The 14,527-nt window shown below is 54.3% G+C and overlaps 1 protein-coding gene across 1 annotated transcript in view; it reads right to left on the reverse strand.

Annotated features, from left to right (window-relative positions):
* Window positions 1–381: 381 nt before the first annotated feature.
* The window catches only part of GALNT2 (polypeptide N-acetylgalactosaminyltransferase 2), a 39,535-nt gene continuing 25,389 nt past the window's right edge, over window positions 382–14,527 (reverse strand). The window contains exons 11-15 of the mRNA XM_021712734.1: window positions 12,299–12,391; window positions 11,944–12,027; window positions 9,563–9,689; window positions 2,788–2,907; window positions 382–705 (exon numbers count right to left, since the gene is read on the reverse strand). Coding sequence (XP_021568409.1) covers window positions 550–705; window positions 2,788–2,907; window positions 9,563–9,689; window positions 11,944–12,027; window positions 12,299–12,391 — 580 coding nt within the window. The 3' untranslated portion in view covers window positions 382–549. The remainder of the gene's footprint in view (window positions 706–2,787; window positions 2,908–9,562; window positions 9,690–11,943; window positions 12,028–12,298; window positions 12,392–14,527) is intronic.

The following is a 14,527-nucleotide window of genomic DNA, read 5'->3' on the forward strand; positions in this document are numbered from 1 at the left end:
GGGACTGACCGTACAGGCTTTCTATAGATCTGTGTTTAGTGTCCACCACTGAAAAGTCCAAGTTCCAATCTCGCAAGTACATCAGGTGCGGGGAGCGTGGGCCGGGAAGACAGCCGGGCGCGCCGGCGCCCAGAGGGGCCATCGACGTGAGCCTGCCGCGGGACACGACTCGGCTCTGTGGAAACCAGGCGTGACTTCCCGGGAGCAAAGGCGAAGGCCGCGAGGGCTCTCCTTCTGTGCCGGGACCCCCGGCCCTCCTCCCCCCGGCCTCCAGCACGCACGGACCGGTGGCTTCCCCGCCGGCCCTCGGCCGCCGCCAGGATGTCCTGGGCGCGGAGCCCGCAGGAGACGAGGCTGGAAGGAAGGGGCAGCCCGGCCCCCTCCCGCGGCGGTGACGGCAGTCCACGCCTCGCTGACGTCCTCCGACCTTCAGACCGTGATGGAATACTGAGGTATATAGTTTCGCGGAAAGTTTAAGAAACATAACCATAATGGGGTGGCTGCACTCCGCCTGGCAGGCAGGGGCCGGCTGCGGGGCCTCCCGGCCTCCTACTGCTGCAGGTTGAGCGAGAACTTCCACTGCTGCGAGAGGGCGGGGCCGCACACCTCCACGGTCAGGCCCCCGCTCTTGGCCGTGCGGCTGTCCAGGCACAGGTTGCTGCCCACGTGCCGCAGCTTGGAGTTGCCCTCGATCTGCTCCCACTTCTGCAAGAGACAGGAGAGCACCTGAGCGGGGGCGCGCACACCCGGGGCAGCCCGGCGGCCGACCTCAGACACGCAGCCTGTGCTCCCTCCGCCCTGGATGCTCCAGGAAGAGAGGCTGGGACGGCCGCGACAGACCGGCTGCAGGCGCTGATCGGGCCAGGAGGGAGACGTGTCCTTGGGCCGACCCACCCACCACCCGGGGACAGAGCCCAGGACGCAGCCTGAGGGGAGTCTGAGGACTCCTCGCCCTGCTGTTCGGCAAGCAACGCGAATATCTCCATTAAAAAATCGCGAAGGTTTGCTCTTAAAAAAATTTTTTTTCCTCTCAAAAGTTCTTTCAGTAACGTAGTCTGTGTCTCTAACTAAGTTTTTGCACGGTGTGCACTCAAGCTCTTTCACGTAAGTATCTCTGCAAATCCTTCTGACGCCGCAGTTAAATGTTCTCACTCTTGCCTCCCTGGCCCCTTTGACGCCGCAAATGCGCACATAATACGGACACACAGACGTGCCCAGAAACCGAAGGTTCCAACAGGCAAGACGGGCCTGTGAAGGGGCCTCCTGCGAGCAGCAGAGGAGGGAGGCAGGGAGGAGTGAAAGAGCGGGGGCTCCTTCCAGGGTCGGGACCGACCATCCACACGTCTGCCCCTGGCCCTGCGGTCCCGGGCCCGTCAGCTGCTCCCGGGAGCTCTTGCCTGCGGACAAGGCGACGCCACCAACCAGCTCTGAGGGGGAGACTCTCCTTCATTTCTGGCTCCCTGGTGGCTGTCCATAGTCTTGCTCCTTGTCATGTAAAGTGTATATTGAGGCAGCCTTGCCACTCTGAGCGCTTCTTCTCAACAAAGAGTGCAGAGGGAACGGAATCTGATTCTGGGGGGACGCTGTCTGTCATGTGCCAAAGCAATAACTAAACGTGGGGCCTTAAAAAAATGACCAACCACAGCTCCGGGAGGTGGCCTCGTCAGTGCAGACCTGTCTGATAGGGCTGTGGATGGGCTGGGTGGATTTCTGAGAGGGCCAGACCCTTCATGAACCCCACCCAACATCCTCTGTAGCAGGCTGAGACGTGGGGCTTAAAACTGAACGAATCTTCATGTCTACCTTGCATCCCGAAAACCTTACTGTTTGTTTTTTCACGTCTCACAGGGGCCTGAAGGGGGTCGCAGCTCTGGTTCGCGAGGACCCAGACTGAAGCAGGAGCAAGTATCTGCTCTCAAAATGAGAGAGAAGTATCTGCTCATTTACATCGAGAGGCATCTCTGCCCTGTTCTATCCCAGGGCAAAGAGCTTGAGGAGGGCCGGGATCGCCTAATACTTGGCTCAGCAGACGCCAGCCTTGCTGAGTTCTGGGTGGCTGGGGTCTGAGGGGGAAGGGTACAACTGCCGGGATAGGCTGGGGTCCTGCAGGGGAGGGAGGGAGGAGGTGCCCAGAGATGGGCATGGAGGCTCCCAGACGGACAGATGGAAGAGGGCCTTCTGCAAACATCTTCCTGACAATTGGTCTTGGCCTCGGTCCTCCCAGGTGACTCTGGGCCTCCGCTTCCCCTTTTCTGAAATTAGTGTTGGACTAGGAGCCTGCTTAGGCTCCTGGCTCCATGCCTCAGTTTCCCTACATCCTTCTATCTATCTCTTAAGGAGGGATGGTAAGAGAAGCCAGCACTCCACGGATGGGCATGTCGGAAGGCCTTTTTGAGCTTGCAGGTCCGTTCCTGACAACCAGTACCCCAGGAACTGAGAAAGGGCGTGGCTACAAGCTTCCACCAGGAAATACAGCAGAGAAAAATCAGCTTGCAAGGTGTAACATACATTCTGAACTGTGTGGAGAAGGTCCACACACACACCTGCATGTGTGTGGGCTGAAAGTCTCATTCATTTGAACTTTAATCGTTTAGAATTCTTGTAAACCTAAAAGAGCAAAAACATTGAATAAAGCATGTAACTTCCCTTTAAAACCGGAAATAGGCAATGTTGGGCCTCTGGCTTAAGTGGAACGGGGCAGCTGGGTAGGACTCAAGACAGTGCCACACATGAGCACGGCGTGCATGCTGCCGTGGAATGAGCCGCCCTGCTGAGTCGAGTCATTACCTGTCTGCTGTCGTTTTCTCGGCAGCCCTGCAGCTTTATGAGCGAGCCCGGTGCCCGGTCCACCGCCGTAAGGCACAAGTCCATGTGCTTCACTGACTTCTCCTTTGTCAAGGCCCACTCCTGAAACACAGGACCTCAAGTCAGAGGCGCACCAAGGAAGGGACGTCGGCAAAGGTCCAGCGCAAAATGGGCCACGTTGGGGAGCTTCGATCCAGAACCCCTGAGCCAACCCAGAACCAACACAGGCTGTCTGGCCTGAGGGCAAATATATCCATGGAAGGTGCTGAGAGGACCCACACTCCAGCCTGAGTGGAGGGCTGTGTGACCATAATAAACCCGTTTTAGCTTCAAATCAAGGCATAAGTCAGAGCACCCAAAGCCAGAGCGCCATGTCCATTTTTCTATAATCAAATGTGAGTTGTAAAAAACTGTGGCCCGAACTTGGTTATCCACCAGGCAGACAGTCAGGGGTAACCAGCCCACCTGCATCACTTTGGAATGACTCTGCACCATGCCAGTGTGGTCAGGACCTAGCATCGTTCGTGGATTGTAATGTGTGAAAATTACAAATGACATATTATGCACTTAAGCAAAACAAGTGTGTGTGGCCTTGTAACTGAGCAGTGAGTTGATCTACAGACGCTTGTGATGTTCTCTGAAAACTGGAGGAACGGGATCTCTGTATTTCTGTACATACATGCCACAGCTAAATTTCATAGGGCGCCACGTGCCAAGCACTATTTTAAGCCTTTTATACCACAGCTCCACGAAGGGCTATTATTATTCTCATCTCACAGGTGAGAAAACGGAGCCGGAGATGTCTAGATAACTTGCCTATGATTAAAAAATATATAAACACGCACATATATGTATGCATGGACACACAAGGGCTGAGACAGGGTTGAGAGGACACAGCCACTCTGGATACTAAACAAGATGATGAGAAAGGGCGGGACGGCCACAACAGAGCAAGGGCTCAGTGCGGCCACAGGGCAAGGCCACGACAGGGACAGGAAGGTCAGGCTTCCAGCCACCCTCTCCCACGTGACCCATTCGAAGGGATCCATGCCCACGGAAGCCCTTCGAGGGCCTAGAAGCAGTGAGGCCTCTTCCAACTCAGAATCCCATGGGGTCATGCCACCCCCTCCATCCACCTTTCCAATCTCAGCCCAGGCAGGCTGCTGTGACTCCTCCCCCTCGCCCCCCTACTTTCTGTCTGTCCAGCCAGTGACCACCTGCTGCACACCTGCACGACTGAGGTGTTCTCACGATGCCAGGCTCGCTTCCTTGTGGGGAAATGAATGACACACAAATAAATATATTCTGTATCTGCAGGCACTCTTAAGTGTTATGGAAACATTGCTTTTCTTTTTCCTGTTCTCAGGGGACAGAGGTAAGAACAGGAATAAATAATCTTTAAAAGAGCCTCACTGTCTAGGACCAAATGTGGGAACATATCATCTGCTATGAGAAAAACTTTAACACCTGAAGACTCCAGGGTCCAGACCTCACACAACCACTGTCCCCACTCTCGGAGGAGTCGGGAAGGAGAGGAGGCCCGGGGACTGGACTTTGAGGTGACCAGCCCAATGCAAGAGCCCACCAGGATCCAGCGTGACCTCCGCCCATCTGAGGGTTTCCTCTCCTCCCAGCAGGGAGGGAGGCGCGGGCAAACCTCCTCACTTCCCTAGGCTCCTGTTGCCTCACCTTTTCATGAGTGTTTCTCCAATTTCCCTCTGTGAGGAATTCTAGGAAAACCTTGTTCTAGGTCAACTAAATTTGGGTGATGCTGAACGTGTGCCATGGTTCTCACTTGAAAGTTCACAGCCAGCCGGGCTTGGTGGCTCAGCCTGTCATCCCGCGCCTTTGGGAGGCTGAGGTGAGTGGACTGCCTGAGCCCGCGGGTTCGAGACCCACCTGGGCAGCGAGACCTCATCTCTACAATAAATCAAAAAATCAGCCAGGTGTGGTAGCGCGGAAGGCTGAGGCGGAAGGATCGCCGGAGCCCAGCCGGCGAGACTGCGGTGGCTGAGAGCGGCCACTGCACTCTAGTCTGGGAGACCGAGTGAGATTCCAACTCAAAAAAAAAAAAGAAAAGAAAGTTCACAGCCTTGAAAGGCTCTGCAAAGTCCTAGAGAGCAACACCTGCTTGGCCTGTGTGCTGGCAGGTCCCAGCTGAGCATGTGTTCGGAGCCTTTGCCCTCTCCTCACTGGCTGCCCCTTGCCAGCCACATTCTCTCGGGGCCACCCACACCCGTTCTCTGATGCTATCACTCCTCACAGCATCCCATAAGGCACACACGGCACTCAGTACTTGAAGGTAGAATGAGGCAACCGAAAACACGTATCTGGTCCCCGCTCCTGGTTCTGGCACAACCACACTCCCCAATCCCTTGTCATTTCCTGAGCCACAGGGGTGCTAGGGGCATCTTTTGCCCTAACTCTTGGTTTCTGACCTTGGTTCCGGACACCGAACCCTATCTCTTGGAATTTCCTGGGTGATAGGAGCCTTTTTGCTCTAAGGAGGTGACTCTTGGTGGGCTCTTGGATCGGGCTGGTCACCTAAAAGTCCAAGTCATGATTAGAAGCTTAGAACTGTCAGTCCCAAGCCAAGCCCACCCTCCAGAAAGTGGGGAGGGCTGGAGCCCGAGTTAATAATCGATCATGTGTATGCGATGAAGCCACTGTAAAAACCCCTGAACTTCTTTGGAAGCCTTGCAGGTTGCTGAATACTTGAGAGTGCTGGGAGGGCGGCCACCTGGAGAGGGCTTGGAAACACCGTGACCCCAGCCCACTCGCACCCCGTGTGCTCTTCACCGATTCTATCCAGCTGTTACTGAGTCTCACTCTTTTATAAAAAACAGGCCATGTAGTAGGCAAACAGTTTCCCCGAGTTCTACAGACTGATCTTGCAAATGAGTAAACCCAAGGGGGGATCATGGGAACACTGATTTACAGTCAGCTGGTCAGAAGCACAGGTGACAGCCGGGTTGGAAGTGGGCGCATCTTGTGGGACAGAGCCTTTAACCCACGGGGTGTGCGCTAACTCCAGGTAGAGGGTATCAGAGACTGATCGAGTGGTAGGAAGACACCCAGTGGGTTTCCGCAGAGGCGTGGAGAACTGCTTGGTGTGGGGAGAGGCCTCCAGACCTGGTGTCGGAGCACAACGTTCTGTGTGAGCACAGGAAGAGGAACGCCAGTCCATTCTTTCCCCTACTCATTTGGCCACGAAGGGGCTGAAAGTGTTGAGTGCAGGGAGGAAACCATGTGTGTCCTCCTAGATACAGACGGCATTCAGGACAAAGAGGTGCAGGAAGAAGCGTGTCCTTGGTCCTGTCACGCACCCACGGTGCTGACCACACTGCCGGGACACGTGGAACTACAGCCCACAGAGAGACCTATCTGCGGTTAACAGGAGAGGAGAAGGGGTCTCGATGGTCCTTGGCAGCAGGTGTTGGGAGATGCTGCAGGGCCTGCAGGCATCCTGTTAAAGATCACATCTAAATGGTTCTACAGCCTTCTGGCTATTGTGTGCTTAATTATTTTAAAGCAGACTTTACACAGAATTCCAGAAAAAGGAATTCAGCTATGCAAACAGTAGAGCTATTTGCTGCCTTGTTTTATTGCATTTCAATTATCTAAATGTGTAAAATAAAGCTCATAAATATTTAAGAAGTGCTCTTTTGAGCTGCCACTCTGAAAAAGCATGGCCATTAATTTCCCCGTTTTCTTTGTGTCTGCTGAGGCTCAGCCAGAAACCAGATAACAGCCCTACTTTCCCAGAGTGCCGTGCCCTATTTTCAGTTAGGAAACATTACTTACCCTCTGGCCTCTCACCCATGTGGCACACCACCCAAAGCGCATCACCTGCTATGCGTCCGGAGGGGACTTACTCAGGGTGGGCTTTGAGCTGCCACATCTGCACAGCTGTAAGGGGATCTCTGGCCTCCTGCTGCCTCCAGAATTGCAGGCTAACATGCTAGCCCCTGGCCCTCGGGGCAATTCGCAGCCAGTAAAACTAAGTGAAATAAAACATTCAATTCACACCAGTCCTAGTCCAAGTGTTCAGTAGCCACTTGTGGCTACCATACCGGACAGTGCAGGTGCACGGCATTCTCATCATGGCACATGGCTGTACTTGCCAGCACTGATTAGAAAGCAGCCCACTGGACCCAGGCTGTTGTGGGCTGAGGTGTTCCAGGCAAGATATCACCTCACTCACCGCTCAGCTTCTCACGGAGGGCCACTTGGGAGCTCTAAAGCCCTGGTGCCCACCCTCCGACCAGATGAATTAAGTCAGGCTTTCTGGGCAAGGAACCTGGAGTCAGTATTCTGTAAACACTCTCTGGTGACTCTAGAATGAGGTCACTGATGGGGGCTGAGAGTGCGCAGGGAGTGACCACCCTTGGGTGGACACAGCAGGCAGTCAGCCGGAAACCAGAGGCTAACTGGTTTGCTAAAAAGGAAGCCCCATGTAAGAACAGTCATACCTGCACAGGAGCAACGAGAAAAAGCAAAACCAGAGGGGGAAGCAAGGAAAACCCTTTTATTCCTTGTGGCAGCCCTGGAGCCTGGGTGACACAGACAGGCGCTGAGGTCCTGTGTCAGACCAAGGTCGGGCCATGGCTGTGTCTCAGTTCCCTCTGCTCAGCACCCAGGAAAGGCCTGGGGAGCCAGTGCCACAGCCATATATCCCAAAGGCAGGACACAGACTTTTCCCTGGGGAAGGGGAAGGGCAGCCACAGCCAACGGCAGTGCACGCAAAGCCTCCGATTCCTGCTGGCCAGCCGCCACCAGCAGGGCTGGACTCTGGTGCTGTCAGCTGTATAGTCAACGAAGGGGTGACACCAAGTGGGGACAAGCCAGCCAGAGAAGACGCAGACCAGGTGCCTCTGATCAGGAAATCCTCTGGAGAAGCCCGGACACACACTTTTTTCTAAATGCTCTGTGGCGAAGACCTCACTTTCCAGTAGAGCCACTGAAATAGAAAGGAATGGCCCCTCCCACTTCCATGGAATCCTCAGAACATGGCCAGGGTGACAGAGGGAACCCCCGAGATTGGATGTGGAGGCCTGTGGAGGCAAGCCATAACAGAAAGCCTGGAAACCAGGACAGCACAGAAGCTGGGCATCACCTCCTCCGTTTTACAACCTGCAGATCAAGGGCAGGCTCCACCCAGCTCCTCTGAGTGGCCCCAATGCCTGCCTGCCTGCCGTGGTGAGCTCTGCTTTCAAGTTGCGGCCACACCCTGAGGACACATCCGTCCTTCCCCTTCGTTCTTCTTCCTCATGAAGCTTTGCTGTCCGAGGTCGCCTTGCTGACTTTCGTTACGGGCACGGATGGAAACTGAGGCAGAACCTCCCCCTGTGCTCAGAGCCTTCCCACCTCAACCAGGAGGCTCAAATGGCCACAAGGAATGCACAGATGATGAGTGCAAAAGAACAGAGCCCACTGACCCTGCACCAGAACGAGAGCGGCAACACCACAGCATGGGCTGGCACTGCCGCCGGTTGTGCGAGACCCGAGGATGTCACCTGGGCCTTTCGACTTCCCCGCTGGGAGTGAAAACCAAATTTAACACCAGGGCTTGGGCGGAGGCGCTGCCAAAGACGTGGAAACGCACACGGGAGGATGGTCCTTTCCCCTCGGCCCCTGCCCACACGTGCTGGTGGGCTCTTTCCCTCTCACTGGCACTCTCTTTCCCCGGAGCCTGGGAACGGCACGCCTGTGCTGGGGGAAGCTGGGCCAGGCCCCGGACACCTGCTCCAGGCCCTGGGCCAGCTGGGGATTGGTTCAGTCAAGCCCCAGGGTGGGCAGGTTCCCAGTCGTATGTAGGATGTCCAGGCCATGGCAAGCAACCGGTAAAGCAACATCACCAAGTAAAGAAAGGAGCCCAAGAATTTGGGGACAGGGATCTGCCTGGCCGCCCCCGGGAGGACGGGGAACAGCCAGCCTTACACAAGGTAGGCACCACCTTCGGAAATACTTCTAGTGAGAGGATGCCGTGGGATCAGAACATCTGAGATACCTAGGGTTGAGCTGCTTTCTTGTGTTCTTCTTTTCTAAACTGCAGGCTGCCTTGGTGCCCGGCAGGTTTTTGAGAAGGGGATAAGAGTACACAGCACCGCCCAAGCTCCTTTGTGCACGACGGTCACGTTTACCCCATCCCTGTTATCTTGTGGGAAAACTGCCATTGGATCTCGCAGGTCACGGCTGGGTCCATTGAGCCTTGGCTGTGTCTCCCATTGCCGTGATGGAAGAAGGTGGCAGGTTTTGTGCCTCTAGGAAGCAGCGTGTGTATATCCAAACAAAACAATTAGCAGGGCAGGGGACAACAGCAACATAATGCCCTTGGTGCCCATGGTTAAGCACCTAGGAAATAAGAACACCAGGCAGATGTTTATGTCACATTCAGAGACCAGATGCAGATGCGCAAAGGGCGCTTTGGGGGTGAGCACCCCGGCAGGGAGGACAGAGCTGGCCGGAAGACCCAGGCCACCAGCCCTGGCCTGTCAACTCTGACCAGTACACCCTCTGCCACGGCAGCAGGTTCCAGCCTGAAGCCAACGGCAGGCTCGCTGAACCGGTCCAGGCCAGCAATGTCTCATCTGACCCTGAGGCTAGATGCCAAAGAGTCTTGGCCAGAAGGAGCCAGGCGCTCCCTCACAGACATCCCCCACCCCCGGACAAAGAGGGCACTCGGGACTTCCAACCTCAGGCCCCCGTTCCTGCTCTCTCTGGGCCCAGAGGCCCTTGGGCTCCCTCACACACCTACCTGGTTTCCCCCGGCATTGTGACACTCATAGACCCCAACCACGCCATCAGCAAAATGTCCCAAAGTGTCGAGGCAGTTGGTTCCCTGCTGCAAGGCCCCAAAAGCGATATCCTGATGGTCTGGAACCCTGAAAAGCAATGTGAGAACTGCCTGCTCAGTTCTGCATGACACCGGGCCCTGTCTGCCAACCCCTGTGCTCATGGCTTCATCCCAGGCGGCAGGAACAAGAGCAAGAACTGGTGCCGGTGACCAGGCCTTGGGACCCTTCCTACCACAGCCAGGGTGTGTCAAGGACACAGCATTCTCCCAGACTCTGGGTTTCTCACACTTGAAGATCTTAAGTTGGAGACAGATTCTGTATCAGAAAGGGAAATCTGTAACGTTAGTCTGGAAGGCATCTGAAAATCAGTGTGGTCAGTTCCTGTTGCCTCGAACTGTCCAATAAACTTAGGGCCCAACCTTCACCTAGTAAAGGGAAAACGAGTGGACTTTTCAGGTGGCCTGATCTGAACCAAGCAACAGAGCTCGGGTGAGAGCAATATGCTTCAGAATCAGAACCAAACCTCAGCCGTACCTCTGCCCTACCCTGCGGCCTTTCGGGTGAGTCTCACTTTCCCCAAGCCTCAGCTGGCTCTCTTCTACAATTCCTAAAAACAGAACTGCTGCAGGTATTACACAAAGCACCTTCTGTGCAACATTGAGCCCAGCCGCTTCCCAGCCTCTTGGCTAAAATCAAATGAAGATGCTAGCCCAGTGCCTGGTGCACAGAAAGCACTCAGTAAATGCCAGTGATGATGACAGACACATGAAAATATGAAAGTGGGCCAGGCGTGGTGGCTCACACCTATGATCCCAGCTCTCTGGGAGGCTGAGTTGAGAGGATGGCTTGAGGCCAGGAGGAATTTGAGGCTGCAGTGAGCTACGACCATGTCACTGCACTAAAGTCTGAGCAGCGGAGTGAGACCCCGTCTCTAAAAGGCAAACAAGCAAAAAATAAAACTGGCATCTCCCTTGCCCTGCACAAACAGGAGAGGCAGATTTATCATGTGGCACGGTGCCAAATGTCTTAGATGCAATCTTAAGTGTGGGCAGGGCCCAGTGTCACCCCAAATCATGGGGGACTTCGGTGGGAAACTACATTTGATGCCGCTCTGTCTGGCACCCTTACTGCCAAGTCACAGCTGACAGTGACCGCAAAGGCAAAGCGAGGACCATCAAGGGAACAAAACCCATTGCAGTGAAGCCCCTGCGTGGCTGGTGGAGAGACCATGACCAGGGGCTTTTCACTGGCGACCTGAATCCCCAGTGAAAGTCATCCTTCATGGAAAGGATCAAAAGGAGGATGGCACCCCCCCCAGCACCCCCAGCTCCCGGGGGCACGAGCCACTGAGTCTCGCCTATCACTTTAAAAGCAGAGGAAACAGTTCCGAAGTCTCCAACAAATCTCAGTGACAAGGGCGCTGGAGGAGCCATCAGCAGAGAGATAACGGTGGCAAGTCTCGCCTTCACAGTCGCTGTGCTGGAGACATGTGAATTGCCGGAAATGCTCCGGGAATACTTAGAATAAGGAATGGGCCACATTAAGGCGCAGCCTGCCTGACAGTCCATTTAAGAAGATGAAGTTCGGAGGGTCTGTGAAGCCAGCAGACCTCAGGTCTTCTGGCGAGGTGACAGTGGGTCCTCAGGACAAGGCCTGCATTCGCTTAACGTAAGAGGTGGGACGTGGAAACGCGGCTCGGAAAGAGGGTTTCCGTCATCTCCAATCTTCTGAAAGCAAGCAAGGCGCTGACATTATTAGTTCCAGCCGGGGAGCGGGGAGGCATGTGGTCAGGTCCCCATGCTCCAAGCCTCTGCGGGGGGCCACGACCTGCAGCCCAGGGGAGGGACGGCAGCATCCCCTGAACCAACTGGGAGGTGACAGGGCTGATGTCCCCTTCCGTCTCTTCCCCAGCTGGCCCAGGCCCGCTGCCTCCAATGCTCACCAAGGAGGGCAGGATCAGGGCAGGCAGCACAGAGCACATGCTCTCGGAGGCCGGGCCTGTTCCTCCCACCACAGGAGGGCCTGTCAGACCCCAGCCCTCTGGGCCATCTTTCCAGCGGGGAAGAACCGGCTGAGATGCGGTGACACCTTGGGAGCACTCCTAGGTCTGGGAGGAATGGGACGGTCACTGCAGGGCGTGCAGCCAGCTGAGGCTTGGAGCACCTCTCAAGGTGCTCAAGGACAGGTGTGGGGTAGGATGCGAGCTTGCATGGAGAGCCCCAGCTTGGGCCTCCTGCCCCCAGCACAAGCTCCAGCTCCCCCCTCGAGGCCTCTGCTGCCTCTCTGACCCTCCTTGCTTCTAAGCCCTTCCAAAGTGAAAGCCCAGGTCCTTGGGCCTTACCTTAGCTCTGGATAGACATTCTCAAGGTACCATTTGAAAGGCTTGCAGCTAAGCTTCTTCCTGAGCTCCAATCTGCTCTGGATACTGGAGGAGAGGGAAATAAGGTTCCTTCAGAAACGGCAGGAAGAGACGCACTCTCTGCGCCAAACCTGGAGATCCGCCCAGGAGAACAGGGTTGGGGCCGGCAGCAGAGTGCGGGCTGTCCAAGCTCCTGTGCCCGGGATCCCATCCCGCCTTGAGCAGAGGCACCTGCTGACGCCCGGCAGCTGCTGTCAACTCTGGCAGCAGCCCTCCCCCTCCCACCCCTTACCCCCAGGGAACCCCAGAAGGTGCAGGGGACAAGGCTGCCACTTACTTGCCGTAAGGAACGTTTCTGGCAGAAGGCACTGCTGCGTAATAGAAATTCTTGTATTCATCCATCCAGACTTCTGCTGCCCGGCGAGTGTTGCTGGAAACAAAACAAGTCTTCTTGAGGTGAGATGTGCTTTCTTCCTGTCAGCATCACTCTCTGTGCCCCCGTCTGCCAGGCATGCACCTGAGGCACGGCCCTCCAGGTGTGCAGCTCAGAGTGAGGTGGGCGCCTGCCAGCATCCCGCGCTGAGTCTGAGGGTGGCTGTTGCTCAGCGGGGGTTCACTGAACACCCAGCACTGCTTTCTCATCTTTCGCAGCACAAGGACGGTCAGAACAAAAGGCAAAGTTAAAATCACAGCACAAGAGGGTGCTTTAACGGGCCTGGGCTGTACTGCAAAAAAGGACCCGAGAATTCTTAAAGAACTCATCTACCCACAGCAGGGAACCTTTTACATCCTGGCTAGAACACGACCAGACAACTCTGGGCAAAGTCAAACTTAGATAAGAGTTACGGTGCAACTCTGCAGACTTAAGCTGAAAGAGTTTCACGTTTGGACTAGGAAAAGTGATACAAAGGGGCAGTGGTTTCAGGCCCCATGTCTGGGCTCTTCTGCTCTGGGCTCGAGAATAGAGTGGGCTTTTCTAGAAAAGAACAAAACCATATGCTTAAATCTCACAATCATGAAGAAAACCACGACTCATGATAAAGTCCCTGGGACAAGCCGCTGTTGAATGTCGGACACACATTAATGGCCACCACGGGCACAAACATCAGTGGCATATCCTGCTAACAATTCTTTTCCAAGCAACCATGAAGCAGCATTAACACAGCAAACCTCTTTGGCCCATACCCTTGTCTCAGTTACAAGGCAGGTTCACACTTCAGGCTATCGACAACTCTCCTTCAGAACCCTCTAGAAGGCACTGTGGAAGGCATTCTGGTCTTCAGAACGAATACATAGGAATGCAGTGTTCACCTTTCAAAACAATGTTTCTCTACCATGAGGATTCCTTTAAACGGTAAGCCTTTAAAATGATCTGAGCTATAATTATTAAAACCATTGCTGTTCAGGGCCTGTATCTTTCACATAAAGTGACGTATATACCTCTTTTCTTTAAATGAAGCAGAATACGGACTGTTGTTAAGAGTGCCATTGAAGAGGCGGACAATATGAATGTGCTCATCCCCTGACCAAGCAGTTCTACTTCTAGAAATTTACCTCGGAAACAATCAACTGGGAATGAAAATGTGCATGTGGAAATATACTCACTTTAGCACTGCTTATAATGGCAAGCAAACAGAGAGAGAGAGAGAGAGAGAGAGAGAGAGAGAGAGAGAGATAACCAAATATAGGGAAGTAAGCAAAAATGGAATATTCCATGACCACTAAAACACAGGTAAACCATCTTACGTGTTGACACACACAACATCCTGGACTTATACGAAACAGATGACAGAACAGCACATAGCAGATATGTATGTAGACGCAGGAGGAAGGACAGTGAGTGAGAGACAGAGACAGATATTGACTGAGACACCAATTCAGCAAAGAGTGAGAGTGCTGTGGTACAGTTTGGTTTGGTGTTAAGCTTGGTGACTTTTTACTTTCCCCCTGTTAAAACATATATACAAACAACAACGAATACTTAAAGTGCTGGGGGATACCAGGACATAAGTATTATTCCTCATCACAGCCATTACATACTCCCAGTGACATCCTGGGGTCTTGCTAAGAGACCAATGCCTTAACTTATGCCCAGTCAGTCAGTCTTTAACTGGAGGTATAACTTCACCCCTCTGGCACCTGGATTTCTCCATCAGGAAAAAAACGAAGACGCTCCTGGCCACAGCCTTGCCCTGCTGGGCTCCGGCGATCCTTCCACCTCAGCCTTCCAAGTAGCCGGAACTACAGGCACGCGCTACCACTCCCGGTTTTTAAAAATTTTTTTATTATAGAGACAAGGTCTCGCCAGGTGGCCCGGGCTAGTCTCAAATGCCTGGGCTCTGGCAGTCCTCTCACCTTGGCCTCCCAAAGTGCTGGGGTTACAGGCTTGAGCCACGGCGCCAGGCCAACTGATTCCATTTTAAGGCTAGAAAATGTGAATTCTGGAGTATGGGAGGATGATCGTGTCAGTCCTGGAGCGAGGAATCTGCCTCCTGGTCCTTGGGAAAGTATGTTGGAGGGCAGGGGCAGGAAGGGACGGGACACTGGCCACCCACCAGTCTCATGG

This window comes from Carlito syrichta, unplaced genomic scaffold (assembly GCF_000164805.1).
Source record: "Carlito syrichta isolate Samal-C Ts95f unplaced genomic scaffold, Tarsius_syrichta-2.0.1 Scaffold303636, whole genome shotgun sequence".
In the NCBI taxonomy this organism is placed as follows: Eukaryota; Metazoa; Chordata; class Mammalia; order Primates; family Tarsiidae; genus Carlito; species Carlito syrichta.